The sequence below is a fragment of the Crocodylus siamensis genome, chromosome 2 (genome assembly GCF_052110815.1).
Source record: "Crocodylus siamensis isolate JL-2025a chromosome 2, ASM5211081v1, whole genome shotgun sequence".
NCBI lineage: Eukaryota > Metazoa > Chordata > Crocodylia > Crocodylidae > Crocodylus > Crocodylus siamensis.
Window position 1 is genome coordinate 198,832,245 of NC_143396.1, and position 16,675 is coordinate 198,848,919.

General features: G+C 41.4%; 1 protein-coding gene across 2 annotated transcripts in view; it reads right to left on the minus strand.

Annotated features, from left to right (window-relative positions):
- The window catches only part of DNAJC24 (DnaJ heat shock protein family (Hsp40) member C24), a 76,737-nt gene that overhangs the window by 11,900 nt on the left and 48,162 nt on the right, over positions 1-16,675 (minus strand). For both annotated transcript variants that reach the window (XR_016440271.1, XM_090032802.1), the window contains exon 3: positions 5,898-6,036. Coding sequence is in view for 1 of the 2 variants with exons in the window: in XM_090032802.1 (XP_089888928.1) it covers positions 5,898-6,036 (139 nt within the window). In the remaining variant the exon portion in view is untranslated. The remainder of the gene's footprint in view (positions 1-5,897; positions 6,037-16,675) is intronic.

The window sequence follows — 16,675 nt, forward strand, 5'->3', positions numbered from 1 at the left end:
GCCAAATTTTTGGACTCCTAGGGAGCCTCATGAGCTGGATGACTCAACAGCCACACCCAGGCATGCAGAGTCAGGCTACCACTCAGGCTATCACATCCATGGACTGACCCCAAGTGCCAATCCTGTGCAGGATCCAGGAACACCAGACCAACCCTGCACCATTCATCCAGTTGGCACCACTAAAACATACCATAAAAACGTGACTCTGAATAATGGTTAATAGTGTTAGATACTGCTCTATGCCAATAAATTTAGTGGGCTGATGGTTATCCAGTTGGTAAAGTATTGTTGGAACCATTCTGCTAGTGAAAATAAAAATGTTAGATGTGCCTTCATAATTCTTTCAAATTGAGCTCTATCACCATTTTATTATTTTAATTTTTATCAGTTACAAAAGTGTTGCAAGATTTAATTATATGTTGCAGCTGTGCTTTGAAATCCTCAAACAAAGACATAACTGAGCCAAAAAACCACCATTAATGGCAGTATGAGTGATCATGGCAAGGATGTGCTAATTGTGATTATTCTGCTCATTTAACTATTTAATTGTTCAGATTATTTTAAAGCTTGTTTTCTGCTCTTGTACCTGCATAGTTTCTCAGCATTAAGTTAACTATTCTTTTGAGGTCAAAGTAAATTACGAAGAACACAAATCTCAGCAGTTTTTATTAAGAGGACAAAGATGCAACGAGGGAGACTGCTTGAAACACCTCTTACAACTATTTTGGGACTTTGTTAAGAAATTTCATTCTCAGAAAAACTGTGAGAAGCAAACAACTTACATATAAACAAACGAATGAAATAAGCAAATAAACAGTATGTCTGTAAGTTCAGAAATCTTCATTACCTCTTTGTCATAACTGTTAGCTTTATGCATCTATCTATAAGTAAGCACCTGAAAGAGGTAATGGGAAGTAGAGTGAGTTTGGAAATGCTACAATGTGAGTTTGGAAAGGCTACTTCCAAAAGGCACAGTCTAAGAGTGTCATGTGTGTTGTGATATAGATCAGTAGTGTTCAACTTTCCAGTCCCATAGCTGAGTGAGTGGTTCAAAGTCAGTTTGCAGACAAGTCCATGGGCCTGATCCAATGCAGGGCTGGCACGCAGGGTTGGGCCACGGGTGCAATCTGGCACATCAACCCAGCCACGAACACCAGATTCAGCTCTGGAGTGACCCTGCCACATACCAGTGCAATCTAGTATGCAGGGCCACATCATCTAACCCATAGGGCTCCCATGGGTCTCAAAATTTGGCAGCAATGGAGCTGCAATTAATGCTTCCACCAGCCAAATTTTCAGACGCATGGGGAGACCCCTGGGCCAAATTACATGACTTTGTGACCTAGATCTGGCCTGCCGGCTGAAGGTTAAGCACCACCAATATAGACACACATCCATGAGGCTCAAAGCCATTGCCTATAAACCAGCAAATGGCGATGTGAGAAACACAGGCCCAAATCTGAGTTGGGCTGGGAAAGTTTTAATTACAACAAAACATTATATGGTGAAAATGTAAAAGTAGCTACTGTTGTGGGGTCAAAAGCCAACAGACTAAGTTAGAAGATGCCCAATTCTTTGTAAATGAAAAGTTCAGAACATTTTAATAAATGCTAATGAAACTGAAGTAAATGCTAGGAGAAGAATAAAAACATGGAGAGATGGGTAGATGATTAGATAGTCTCAAAAAGACTACTTTTACTATTTGTGGTTCTCATGTCTGCTACCTCAGCCCAAGGGTTTTCCTGTCATGAACCTCTTAGATTCTGGAAGAACATCTGATCTGGTTCAGTGTAGCAAACCTGGCAGAAGCACAGATCATTTGATGAAGAACTTTCCAGCCTGACCTAAGGCCTAAAAGACTGCCGTGTGAGAGGACCTCAAACACTTGGATTCAGGTAAGAGACTTAAAAGCCACAAATGGGAAATGATCCCTACAAAAGCAAAGAGCACGTAGAAGGCATAGGTTCTCTTGCTTTCTCATGCATCAATAATATCTGAATCCATATGCTTCTCCCTTTTTGTGGCAAGCTATCTGAAACTTGGGTTTATCAGCAAAGCCATCCACACCAGCGTGACAATCTGGCCTTTAATTCTTAACAACACTTCCATCCCTGAGGTATCTTACCTATACTGGTCTAAGCCCTGGTTAGAGTCTTTGACTGAAGAAAACTGTTTTTTTAAATTTTCCCAAGGTAAAATTAACCCAAAATAATTTATCTTTGATTTCATGGCTTGGATTACAAGCTGCATTAGTTTTGTTCTTTAATCAGTCAAGCGCATTGATCTATTAATTCTTAATGATTACTTCAGTGTAGGGCTGCACTGATGAAGATTTTCTTGACTGATGCTTATAGTCGATTATTAACCAGCCATATTGGCTGATGACAATGTGAAAACTGATATTTAGTAATAATGCAAGGCATTTTAAAGTACTGACATAAATAGCCCTTTTTTTTTGTTTGTTTCTGGCACGTTCCAGCAACCTCCTGCATTGCATCATTCAGTGTCCTAGTGCTTAAGCACTCAGTGTCCTGGCGGTGGGGGTGCTTGAGCTAAAGGCTCATCGAACAAACAGCTTGGCAGCAAGAGGCAAAACTCGCCACCCCACAGCTGCCAGGCGGACAAGGGGAAACCCGCCATTTGTTGAGGGAACCCAAGCATCTGGGAGCTCTGGCCCCATGGGGGAAAGGGAACCCAGGTGTTCAGAACCCTGGCCAGAAGGCATAATAATCGGTAAACATTATCGGCTATAATGGCCAAAAAAAGGCCGATAACGTCATTTTATTAGTGCAACCGATATATCAGTGCACCTCTACTTTAATGTTTTATTATTCCATCTTTACATTAGTATATTAGCTTGTATTAAGTAGACATACTTGCTTATCCTTTTTTAATAAAGTCCATAAAATACACAAAATTAATTTATTCTGCTTTATTCTGCTAAGCTGCAATGGGGTCATGAACTCTGAGGGCACAGACAACCTCATATAAGAATCTAAAAAATGGTTAGCTCTGTTTCTGAATTAACACCTCAGTCTCTCAGTAAAAATTTGGCAATTATTATTGTCAGATTGACTTCAACTAACTATATATGTAATTTTATTTTCAGTTTATGTAGTATGTAATTTTCCCAGAAATTACAATCAGACATGGCCATATTTCAAACCAAACTGAGAACAAAAAGTTCCTTTTTAATAGGTAAACTATGATTTTTTTCCTGCCTTCAGGCTATGGATAAGGGACTGGAAATAAAATATTTAAGTCTATGAAAAAGGTTCTTAATTCATTCCCAGCCCAGCATAACAAGGAGCTAGACAAATTTTCTTAACACACATTAAAAAGACAATTCTTGTAAGATTTCCAGACCAAAGAGGTTTGGATTAAGTACATGAGCCAAACCTCTAAATCCTTTGAGGTTTGTCCATTGCTCATTAGTACCTATGTCCTCAGGGCATAGAAGATTTCTTGCAATACCTCCAGAGGAAACAAGCATTAAAATGTGAAAACATACTTACTTGTTAAACCACAAGGGCTCAAAAAGAAAAAAACCCCACATATTACAACCAGGCACATGGACTGCTTCTCAGGTAATCTACTTGCCAGCAAACTTCTGAGCTGAAGACATTAAGAATTAAAGCATTAGAGTAAGACTGCAAACACAGGTGCACACAGTCTTGCACAGGAAAAGATTGTGCTGCAAACAAATCTTTTTCCTACTCTGTCTCCCATGTGCACATACATGCATATATATTTGTATCACCAAAATATACCTGTCCTTCATAACACATTCCCTGCCCCTTGCTTTGTGACCTCTTATCAGTTTTCACGTATTGCACTCGTTTCGTTCCCCTTTGTTTCTGTATGCTTTAGCAGCAGCCTTAATGAAACTGACTAGAATCATGACTGCTGAAGCACCCTGCATAGGCATTTCAGAGACCTGGCTTCTAATCAATTTCCCTATCATTCTGCCGTTAGTGAACACATTGTGACATGGCAAACATCCAGAGTTAAAGTATAGGTAAATGTGATTCACCAGTTTAGATGGTTCACTTTAGTCTTGCGTAAAAAGGGCCTTATGCCTTAAAATACCACTTTCACAAGATACAACCGAGTTACAAAGACTTATCCAGATTCATGTGAATTAGAGATATACAATTTGCTTTTCTTTCTTAAGTGTCCTTGTAGTCTCCAGAAATCGCAATTTAGAACAACTCCTCCATATGCAAGAGTCTCAGAACACATGTATATACCTTCAAAGCACCTTTGTAAGAATTAAAATAAAACTCACTTAAAATTAAAATTGTATCTCTTGCCATCAGTGGAGGACAAAAATAGGTTATATACATTTTTTATATAATTGTATCAACTTTACTGGATTTATTTGCTCCACTGTTTTTAAATTCTGTGTTCAAATCCTGTGTTCAGCAATTAGGCTTTAAAGTTAAACTAGCACACGCTTTAAGGTTAACAGCTGAAATAGTCATTTGCGTCATCACACCTAAGGACCCGGTAGTTACTGGACTGGTTGGTACAGAATCTGTGCTGTAAAACCTCAAAGCACTCAAGTTGAAGGAAGATACGAAATACTTGTATTTGGGAGTTAAATCAGACGTTTTTAATGCCAGTGCTGGGTCATTTCAAGGTATGCAAAGCTAAATAAAAAAAAGTGCAATATATGTACACAAAACCAACTGGAAACCATCCGTTCAATTATTCTAATTTATTAAAATTGTACCTGTCAGCCCTGTACCTGCACAGTCTGAAAAAACCCACATATTTAAGTATATTGTAATTCATGCTGAAAATAAACATGTATATCATTCTTCTAATCTTACAATGATGTATATCTGCTACTATGACTAAGCCTTTGTTTCTCAAATAAAGTTCTGGTAACCTTAGCAGCAGGGGAGTTGAAATCAACGCAAAAGAAAAAGGTTTGATGGTGTGCCAGTGTACAATGGAAGGAAATTCAATAACAAGCTGCAGAGACAGTGGGCTTTTATCAGACACATTTAAAAGTGGTGGTGGCTACACGTCAATGCTGGACCAAAGTGTGTACTGCAGAGAGCGACTGAGTGTTTTCCCCACAGGCAATACACTATTATTGACTCCCCCCATTAACATGTAGGGTGGATATACATTTATTGAAGGTTCTAATGGAAGGCTGAGGGACTCCTATCCTGAGGCCAGAGCAGAAAGACAGCCTATCACTTCATGTAATGGTAGCCCATGTGTGACAGACCTGACCTACATTTCCCCCTTTCTTTCTCACAACAGCCTGTCGCTGTTTTAAGAAGCTATTTTCTGAGATGTCTAAAAAGAAATGCAAGCTGGAGCTGCCTAGTTAATGTGTTTTACTGGAATATTATTTATAAATCTGCTTTATAAAGAGTCGCTTAAACTAGAGATGAATTATGAAAGCTGCCCTAAAACAAAACACATGCTTCTTAGAGAAAAAAAGAAGATACATGATGATTTTGGAATGCTCATCAAACCATACATTATACTGGACTTTAGAAGTAAATTACTCAAAACTTATGCCTAAAATGCTGCAACAAAATGTAGCATAGGGTATTACTTGAAATCATTAAGACCATTTACCGAAGCTGCTTTAATATCATCTTTAATGACTGTAAATGCAGTCTAAATTCCATATTCATTAAAATTATTAGAAGCAATGCTACCTAATGTTTTGTTGGAAGTAATTTAGTGTTCTTTACTGGATAACTGTCTGTCCTAATCAACATAAACAATGTATCCAGAAAATGAAAGTAGGACAAGGGAAGAGAACATTTTACTGCAGAAACAAATAGCATTTTAAAATATCATCTAACTATTACTCCAGCCCTTGTTTTACAGAGCTGCTGCCACTACAGCACTCCTTGGCAGGAACCTACCACGCCGCTGCAGGTCATACTCTTTTTTTGTCTCTTCATTCCCTAGAATTTTCCACGCTTGATCAATTTCGATGAACCTCTGCACACGCTCCTCCACTTCTCCTGCTGGCACATCTGCGCTTTGTTTATCTGGATGATACTGCCAATCAAAAAGAAAAGTTGGTGGCGGTGGGGAGAAGGGTGAGGGGAAAAAAATCGATAGTAAATGTGATATTCAGTTACAGGGAGGGGGACAAGAAGGTTTGAAAGAAGGTGCCAAGGAAAATGAGATGACTATGTTGCACACAGGAGATTACTGCCAGGTTAATTAGACCACTGGAATAGCAGCAAATCCACCAGTGGCATAAATGTCACAATGTGCAATGACAACATTTGCTGGATAATTTGCTGATGGAATCATTGGTCTTATGGACAATTTACTTAGAGAGACTGACTAATGCAAACACAAATAGGTGCACAGTGAGGAATACAACATGGGAAAAATGGGAGATATTTTAGGTAAAAGCAGCTTTTTCTTTAATACTACATCTAGCTACATTTCCAGCTGGGGACGACTGTTTAGTCAAAGCCTAATCACGAATAAATTGAATACTTTATTATACACATCTCATCTTTACCCTTTAAAAGGTAAACAGAATATGTAAAATCAAATATACATTGCAATATGTATGTATATCTATTTTGGAAACTATGCCTCAACATCTTTAATTTTTTTTCAGTTCAGTGAATCAATAGCCCTTCCAAATATTTAAAGTCATGGATCACTGGCTTCAAAATTTTGTGTCATTCTAGTTAAGAAATGATTATCTGAAGACAAGATCGTAGGATAAACCATGTATAAAGACAGAAAAATGAAAATACTTACATTACATGAAAGAAAATCCCTAAAAAGAATTCAATGGATTCTCTTTTTATTCCTTGCTATAGTTTAACTTACTTGTAAGGAATATATTTTCAATTTTTGATACTTCGATGCTTCATATAGCACATATACACCTGAAAAGCAGCAACTAGAGAGAGCACCTGGGGAAAGAATGAGTTACAGCCATGCAAGAATTGTTATCTGTTAATTCACTGCATTATATTTCAAAATACTCTTCATCTACTTATTTTTCCTACATCCTGGATTTAATTTCTGCCCTCTATGCCAGCACACAGAAGAGCCTACTGTGGTTATTGTGACTTGGAAGGCCTTTGGCACAAGGGAATACTACAGAGTAGAATTTTGAAAAAATGCTTCTCTTTATGAAGAGGTATTTGTTTTAATTTATTGTTCATTTTGGAAAGAACAATGTGGGTGTAGTGTGAGCTTAAAACAATTGCCTCCCCCTTCTTCACAGACAGTTTTATACTACAAATTCAAAAGGACTACTGCAACTGGAGTCTGTTTGTTCACTGATTCATGTAACTATCATTTGAATTTATGAGATTTATCTGAATAATCTCCCAAACCATAGCAGGAGAACAGACCCTAAGGGCAAAAAGTCTAAAACCTCAAACTTTTTACACCCATTTTCTACACACACATGGTTGTGCATGCAAAAATGGTTGCTCACACAAGTTGCGAACTCAAGTATTTAGTATATGTGCATATGTTGGCTGCATGGGTCTATGCCCTTGAAGTCAGTGATGCATTCAAAAGTAGGGACCAGCTTGACAGTTGCTGAAAATAAAGCCCAGGCATAGGTGTGGTAGAACCCAAATGCTGACTTAGGCATCATGCAGGTTGGAAATTTTTGGCAACATTTAGGTCTTGAACAGGTGTTCACTTCTGCAATAGACATTTTGAGAAATGTCTACCAATACTGATGGCTAGAGATGATCTGAGCAGGATGTGGGGCCCCACCCCTGGATGCAAGGAAACCAGTGGCTGATTCAGGGGGAGGGTGGGGGAGTGCTGAGTGGCCAGATGTGAAGCTGGTGGCAGCGAGAGTGGCCACGCCACTCCACCTGACTCCGTGGGGCCCTCCAAAGCATGGGGCCTGGGGCGGTTGCCCCAATTCATCCCCCACAGGGACGGCCCTGTTGATGGCCTATTATGAACGAGCCATGTCAGCTGATACCAATCTAACTGCTGATATGAAAGCCTGGCAGCTTGGAGAGCAGTACCCGCCTGGTAAGTCTGTTGGGGGAAAGGGGCATGGGGGATGATTATCAAGGCTCCCATGGTGAGGGATGGAGTAGAGCAGAAGCTAAGGTTGGGACAGAAGCAGGCGCTACCCAGCCAGGGCAGGACAGGACACGGGACAGAGCCCTAAGTGTTTTGTCTGGGGAGTGCGAGGAATGGGGTGGGGGCTCCCACCACTGTGCGCACCCCTGGGGGAGGTAAGGGAGGGCATGTGCCCCCCAGATCTGTGTGCAGGGTGAGGGCAGGTTGCTTCTGCAGGCTGGTGCCAGTGCCAGGCTCTTCTCAGTGAGGGAGTTGGGCCGGGATGCACTTGGGTTGGGTGGCAGTGGTGTTTGTAGGTGGGCTATGAAGTGGGCTACAATCACCCCAAAATTCACTGTAGCCCACCCAACACTCTTTCCCCATGCTGCCACCACCATCCACCCCAAGCACAGCCCTGGCCCAACTCCTCCCCCTCCCCCTCCCCCCACTGCTGGGAAGAGCTCGGCACTGCCTAGAGCCCCAGCCCTTCACCCTGTGCACAGATCTGGGGGGCACATGCCCCCATGCCTCCCCTAGGGATGTGCGCAGCAGGAGGAGCCACCCCTGCACCCCTCAGATGAACTACTTAGTTTCATAGTTGGTAGTGTCGGAAGGGACCTGAGCAGATCATCAAGTCTGACCTCCTGCCGTGGGCAGGAAAGAATGCTAGGGTCAAATGACCCTGGCAAGGTGTCCATCTAGCCTCCTTTTGAAGAACCCCAGGATAGGAGTGAGCACCACTTCCCTTGGAATTTGGTTCCAGATCCTAGCCGCCCTGACTGTGAAGTAGTGCCTCCTGATATCTAGCTTGAATCTACTCTCCATCGACTTATGGCCGTTATTCCTTGTTACTCCCAGTAGTGCTCAGGGGAACAGGGACTCTCCCATTGCCTGCTGGTCCCCCTTGGCCAGTTTATAGACAGCCATCAGATCCCCTCTCAGCCTTCTCTTGTGGAGGCTGAATAGGTTCAGGTCTCGTAGCCTCTCCTCATAGGGCCTACCCTGCTGCCCCCGATCATGTGAGTGGCCCTCCTCTGGACCCTCTCCATCTTCTCCACATCCCTCCTCAAGTGCAGCACCCAGAACTGGATGCACTTGTAGCTCTGTCTCGTGCCCTGTCCCAGCTGGGTAGCACATCCACCTGCCCCACCCCCATTTCCTCCCTCACCGCAGTGGCCTCAATATACCCTCCTCCCCCTTCTCCAGCAGACTCGCCAGCTGTATGCTTCTCTCTAAGCTGCCAGGCTGGCTGGGTGCATGCTGTAGTTGCACCCTTACACACGGCATTTATCAGTCAATCGCTCAAAAAAAAAAACAATTGCCAATAATGTCAATTTCCCTTTTTATCTGTGCCGATACAATAAAGAACAATGTATCAGTGCACCTCTAGTTTCCCCCTTCCCATGGAACTTCAAAAGGCTGCCCACCATCCCTTCAGGAGGGATGTGGGCAGTGGGGTTCCACAGGGCTCAGTCCTCAGGCCCGCACTATTCAACATCTTCATCAGCAACTTGGACGAGGGGGTAAAAAACACCCTGTTCAAATTTGCAGATGATACTAAGATAAGGGGAGGAGTGGGCATGCTAGAAGGGAGGAATAGATTGCCAGCTTCCAAGAGAAGTGGTGCTTGGCTCCTACCCTGGGGATCTTTAAAAGGAGGCTGGATGAACACCTTGCCGGGGTCATTTGACCCCATTACTCTTTCCTGCCATGGCAAGAGGTCGGACTTGATGATCTGCTTAGGTCCCTTCTGACTCTTCCAACTATGAAACTAGGAGTAGAGGGAACAGCATGATAAAGCCCCCAACCTATTCCCCAAAGCAGGTACCCTGATCTGGTGAAGAGCTGGGAAGCATCATGGGCACCTATACACGTGCCCGATGCTTGCTCCAATGCATTCTAATTGGAATGTGTCAGAGCAGACTTGATTAATCACATCAGCTGGAGCATGCTAATTAGCACACTCCAGCAGCCTCAGCGTCATGTGTATTCAGTGTCCTTGCACTTCAAAATGGCAGGGGGGGTGCTTTAACTAAAGCTCGTTGATTAATTAAAGCACCCCCACTCTCACCCCTGCTCCCAAGCATATGTAAAGACTTACTGCTCCTCTCCTGTCCCCTCCCAGACCAGTCAAGCAGGGAATTTAGAAGTATTCATTCCTGTGAAAGAAACTCTCTCATATGGGAGGGCTTCCAGCCTAACATCTCCTGGAAGGGGCACGTTTCCTCCAAGAGAAACTGAGAGAACACCTGTATGCTTGTACTGGAAGTATGGCAACTCTGCTGATAAAAAATAGGACACCTCTATGTAGCCTTAGCAACCAAAAATGAATGCTGCTTCAGATCCAACAGGAAGAAAAAAAAGTTACCATTACATCTAACATTTCAAGGTAAACCCAGGTAATGGGGAGGGAAAGCATGACATTGGATGATGTAGACTATATCACAGTAATTGATTCGTGTATTTTGGTCAAATGATCTAAGCAGCCTTTCTTTTTTTCAACTGTGTTCCAGCCTTAACAGTATTTGTTCAAGCTGGTAGCTGATCATGAACTGTAATCCTGCCCAAGTGTTAACTGAAAAGGTCACTTTATATGTACACTGAGTACTGATAAACATTAGAAGTTCTTAGCCTGCATAATGGATTAACAAAAATTAATATAGATAGAAATAATCTACATATCAAATGTGTCCAAGGTACACAGTCAGAAAAGATTACTGAAAACAGTACTTATTTAAAGTAGATCAAGTCAGTTTTTTACTAAAAACTGTAAAAGATTTGTAATTGTTAAGTAAGACTTTGAAGGAAGTAACATGCTTTATTCTTATGTTTAATGTTGTGCAAATGTAAAAGCAGTATACACTTATTCCTTGATTGAAATTTTGTTATTTCAAGTTTCAATCCCAAATAAACCATTTAATGGTTTAGTTTTACATCCCATGAGGAAATAACTATGTGAATGATGACAACTAACACCTGAAATGTCTCATTAATGCTTTTATTGCTGCTAGAAGAGGCAAGTCTTCCTATAACATTTTCCATCAAACTAACATTCAAATAAATAGAATATCTGAAAGTCCCAGGTATGCCTTGCCATACACAAAAAGCACACTAACACAGTACAGTGAGTGTGAAATCATGACCTGAATACAACTACATGTAAAGATTTAGGACAAAAGCTTTGAAACAATTAAATATAAAACCGGTTGCCCAGAACATCCTGCCTTTTGATTGGCCAAAAGCTGCTCTTAACCGTCTGCTGAAGACCATATGTTGTCAGATCCCGATTTCTGAGAGGGAGCAAACTAGTCATTAATGACTGATTGCTCACAACAACGCTAAGAAAACTGACTCCTCTCCTGCTGAGAATATTGAAGAATCAAACAAAACTGGTTCCTCTCCTACTCAGCCACAGTGAAATCATAGCTGATTGAAAATAAATTTGCAGCTTTTGAGCAGTGCCTCAACCAATGAGTGCATGAAACAATTTAGCAAGAAGGAAAGTAATCTGACCATCCTTTCAGTTGCTTCAAACTGCCCCTGAAATAACTGGCCACGGTGGAAGCAGATACTCTAGAAAATGAAACCACAAATATAAGAAGCGGGGCTCTCCACTGTGGCAGTGAATGGGAACAGTCTATTTTGGTCATTTCTTATAAGATAATGAACCTAATTTTACCACTTCACACAATGTTGAATAATAAAATAAATTATTTTTAAGCAGTATGAGTTTATTTTTATTTTTTTTCTTTAGACAACTTGTTAATAGATATTATTTATATATTTGTATCATTGCTTGCAGACAGCCACTGTCACTTGGATGTGTAACTACTTTCACTTTAACCACATTTCTGTATGAAAACATTCCTTTTGCAAGACAGTAACACAAGCAACTGACCTCTACAGGAGAATAAAAGCAAATGTTACATCAGAAAAAGATATAAGAAATTTCTTTTTAGCAGTGTGGTCCATGTTTGGAGAAGTATCATTACCTTCTTTGTACATTTCTTTAGAGTTGATAATGAATTAGTATCTGTGAGTTTTCTTAAAAGAAGAGTTTCTGATGCTCATTTTTTTGAAGTGTAGAACCATCCAAAGGAAGCCCATCTCTGGCTCTGTATCCAAGATTTCATGTCCTAGATGACCAGATTCAGGGTGTCCTCTGACCTGCTAATGTTCTTTATGTGTACTCCTTACAAAAGGGGTCTAATTCTCAGTCCTCTGAAATTATTACCATACATTAATAAAGAGATGGTGCTTAAGTAATCAATGGAAGAAAGAAAATGAGGCAAACTACTTACAATGTAATTAAAAATGGTTTGGGATTTATTCATCAGGCATAACCCAACAGATAGTGGGTCCCTGTTGTACCTTTTATGTTTTGGCAATGTTTCTTAAAGACACTTCAGAGCAGACATTTATTTTGCAGGGATAATGGGGTTGGATTAGATTCCTGATGCCTGCACACTGTGAAGCATATCTTAGCAAAACACTTTCTAGTACTGTGGGAAAATCCAAGTAGAAGCCGAACCCTCTCCTTTCCCCAAAGTCAGATGCCATAGTGTTAGTAGCTACGCACGTGTAGATTAAAATCTACACAGCTCAGTCTCTCAGAATGAAAAAAGCAATAATAATTAAATACATGCTTCCAGCTTATGAGTTAATTTCTTCCTTACATCCCCGCTTGTCATATCATACTAATATTCAGCTGTACTTTGAAGGCTGATCTGGTCTCAGACATTTGTCATTTGTCTTATTCAGTTATTTTTTCTCTTACTGAAAAATTAATTAAAATATCCACACGACTGTAATTTGATAATATTTCTCTGTGTTGCACTTTTCCAAAATATCAAAAGTGTTTTAAGAAATTGTTTAAAAATACTGTCATCAAGAGGCAGCAGTTCATATATTTCTAAAATATTCATGTGCCCTGTTCTCCTGCACTAGCAGAAGGCAGAGCAAGGTGGAACCTTATAGACTAACCAGTTAGAGAAGCATGAGCTTTTGTAGGCAACAGCCTACTTTGTCAGTATGCCTTCACTGGATGAGGGAAGCAAAAACAGTTTCATAGGATCTTTGTTCATTTACTAATGACCTTTCAGGATACAATGAACACTATACTAAGCAACTTGATTATATTTTCGTTATCTGTCAATCAATTTACCTCTATTTTAAATCTATGAATTATATTAAGAGTATTTAAGCTTATTTTATGGATTACATCAACTTCCCAAGATGCTGATTACCTACTGTCATGCCTATGCAAGCATGTCTGGGGCCATTTGGATCAGGAGGAGTGAGCAGAGTCCAGGGATAAACCAGGTCAGGAAGCCAGGAGGTTAGTTTGAGAACAAGGTCTAGGAACACGCTGAGTTGGGAAGCTGGGAGGTCAGATAGAGAGCAGAATCAGAGAACATGCTGGGTCAGGAAACCAGAATAAGGAGTCAGAGGAATCAAAGAGCAAGCTACAGGAAACAGGAAAGCCATCTAGAATCAGGTTGAGCCCTGTTGTCTGGACACTTCCTGTTCTGGGTCAGAGGTTTATGTCCAGGAAGTGAAGAATCAGCTGACTCCAGCTGACCATACTGGTGCCAGTGAGTGGGTGTAGGGGGCCCTGTCAGTTTTCTCAGGAGAGCTTTGACTAGCTGCAAGGTGGCAAGCTGGGATGAGTGAGCGTCAGGGATCTGGATTTTCCGTTTCCCATGGGAAAATGGAGAAAACTATGGCTTTTTCCCTTTGCCAGAGGAAACTGTGGATTTCTCATTTTGCTGGAGAAACCCATGGATTTTGCTGTTTTGCAAAGAGCTCTCTGCAGGCTGGCAGAGTTCCAGCTTGCAGGGTGCTGGGAAGGAGTGGGAGGAGGGCAGTTAGGCAGGGGCTGCCATGTGGATGTGTGCACATGTACATGTCCACCAGGCAGCCTGGAGAGCAGCTCCTGCAGGTAGGTGGGGGAGGGATGGGAGGGAGAGGGAGAGGAAGATGGAAAGGGAAAGGGGCGGGGATGGTTGAAGTTTTTTTGTTGAGATGTAAATTTTTGGTACTTTAATAAAAAAAAAAAAATTGCCAGGTTAAACTGAACACATTGTTTTAAATCACTGTCTGAAATTCATCAACTCCAGTTCCTTACACTTATTTTCTCCAACCAATTTCCATCAATTAGATTCCACAGGAATCAATTCTTTTGCCAGTATTTCTAATGGTCTCCTCTTAGCCAGTGCTCTGGACTCAATCCTCCTCCTCCTTGGCCTTTTAAGACAACTGACCATGCTCTTTTTATAAAGATTACCTTCTCTTGGTTTCCATAATTCACTTCTTTCCCACCACTTTCTCCAAGTCATTCTAGAGAAATCATCTTATCCTGCCATGCAGTGCTCCAAGGAGGAGTGGAACAAACACACCTATCTTTGCTCCCCTTCTTCTCTCCTCATAGGCGACATGTAGGGAAGGCACAGGGGGGCATGTACCCGCCCTGACAGGGCTGCTGCCACTGCTGGTGGCACCTGCAGTAGGTCACCAGCTCTGGCCCCAGCACCAACACCACTGGCAGCACCAGTGGGTGCCCCCCCAGACTCAGGAGGCACCAGTTGCCCAAGTATATCCATCTATTCTTTACCTCTGAACAATTTCACCTATGAAGAGAATTCATCTACCATCTCCGCGCAGATGACTCTCATAACTCTCTCTATTCCTAACCTGTTTCCTTCTGTTCAAATTAAAGTCATGGTAGGCTTCCCTGATAACATCTTGTCTATGACTAGTTGCCAACTCAAGCTCAACGGATGCAATAACTGAGTTCTTCGAGCTCTCTCCACTAACTTATTTCTCAAAAGCTGGCTATAATACATCATCCTGCCTGCTCTGACCACTTTCTCTAATACTACATTGAGGTTATGCCTGCATCTTGCCTAGTTTTTCTTCCTAATGTCTCCAAGATATGACTTTTCCTATCCATCAACACAACTAATATTTTTGTTCACACTCAGCTCATATCCATTCAGAAATCACCTATCCAGCCTACCACTGTCCTTGTCACTCATCTCTCTGCTTTCTCCCACTGACCTCCCCTTCAGTATTGCATGATACTTAAGCAAACTCTTTTCCCTTTAAGGGCCTTTTATGTCTCAACATCTTCATAAGGCCAAGGCAGGGGGTTGGACTTGATGATCTGCTCAGGTCCCTTCCGACCCTACAAACTATGAAACTATAACTAAAATTTCTCATTAATTTTAAAGAGGTCAGTTTCCACCTACAATGCTGCACTTCTCTATAACCTAGGCCCCATCTACATGTTACACTTCAGGCATGATTAACCAATTAATCACACGTTAAGTGGTCACCTAGTCATATATTCAGTCAATTAATGATGTGATAAAAAGAGGAATAAACTGTAAAGTCATTCCACAAAAGATGTGTAATAACTCTGTAGCTGCTTCTTATCAACCTTTAATTATGTGGGCAGTGGCCCCTGTGGCTGGGAACCCTGTCAGCTTATTAGAGCTCCCAGCTGGGGGTGGGGGGAGAGAGTTCTGTGTGCACCCTTGAGCCTAGGAGCTCCCAGCTGACAGGGCTTCCAGCCACAGGGGAGGCCCATTCTCCTCTGTGGCTGGGAGACCACAGCTCATGTGATCTCCCAGCTGTGGGAGCTTGCTTCTTGCTGGAGACATGAAGGGCTCCCCCTGTACCAGCAATAAGGCATGCACCAGCATATGTAGCATGGCAGGAGATGGATTGTGTGTATCGTGCATTAGATCCCATTGCACCTTTACCTGCACATGTAGAAGGGCCTCTAATTTCAAACAGATCACTGTGCTTTTCTATATATTCACCTCCACAATTGGAAGGAACTCCCTGTAAACAAATATAAAACCACACGATTATTCTCCTTTGTATCCTTCAAAAACTAAAACTAAAACATGCCACACTAAAACTGAAAGACTGTTGCCTACCATGATACCTAATATTGGCTCACTGTGTTTTACTCCACTGTGCCTGATGTCTGCTAATCTTCCCTTTATTCTGTTTTGGGGAAAGGAAAATCTTATGTTCTGTGGTCGTGTAGTGACTAACACAATAGGAAGCTGGTCCATGACTACAGTTGCTAGGTAGTTGAGTTACTACCCAGGATGCCAAAAGTCCAGCCCTGCCGGTTACCCCTTTTATTATCCTTATTGTAACACTTAAAGTCACTTTTACCTGAAGTCAGACCTAGAAGAGAAAAACCTGCTGGATTTTCTATTCTCTTGCCATCTGCTTGCGGGGACTTTATCGTTTCTGCTTTGAATGTTTACACTAGCACTCAAGACTTCATCCATGATTACTTAGTAAAAAGTTATCAGAAGGAATTAGAGAAGTGCTTTGTATAGGAAATTGTAATGCAGGCTCCCATGACATGTATAGTGCTTTAGTCTTGGGTTATCCTCACCATAGATTTTAGTATCACCCAAAAATATCTTATATTTAATTTTACTTCTCAGCCTATGCAGTTATTGTTCCCTTCTTAAAGTCAAATTTCTTAAAACTTGAAGGGGGGAATTATAATACTTCTTCTGGGCACAGACAGCCGCCTCAGCAGATCAGGATATAATATTATCAAGTATAGATCAAGTAGATAATATTATGGTATTAATAA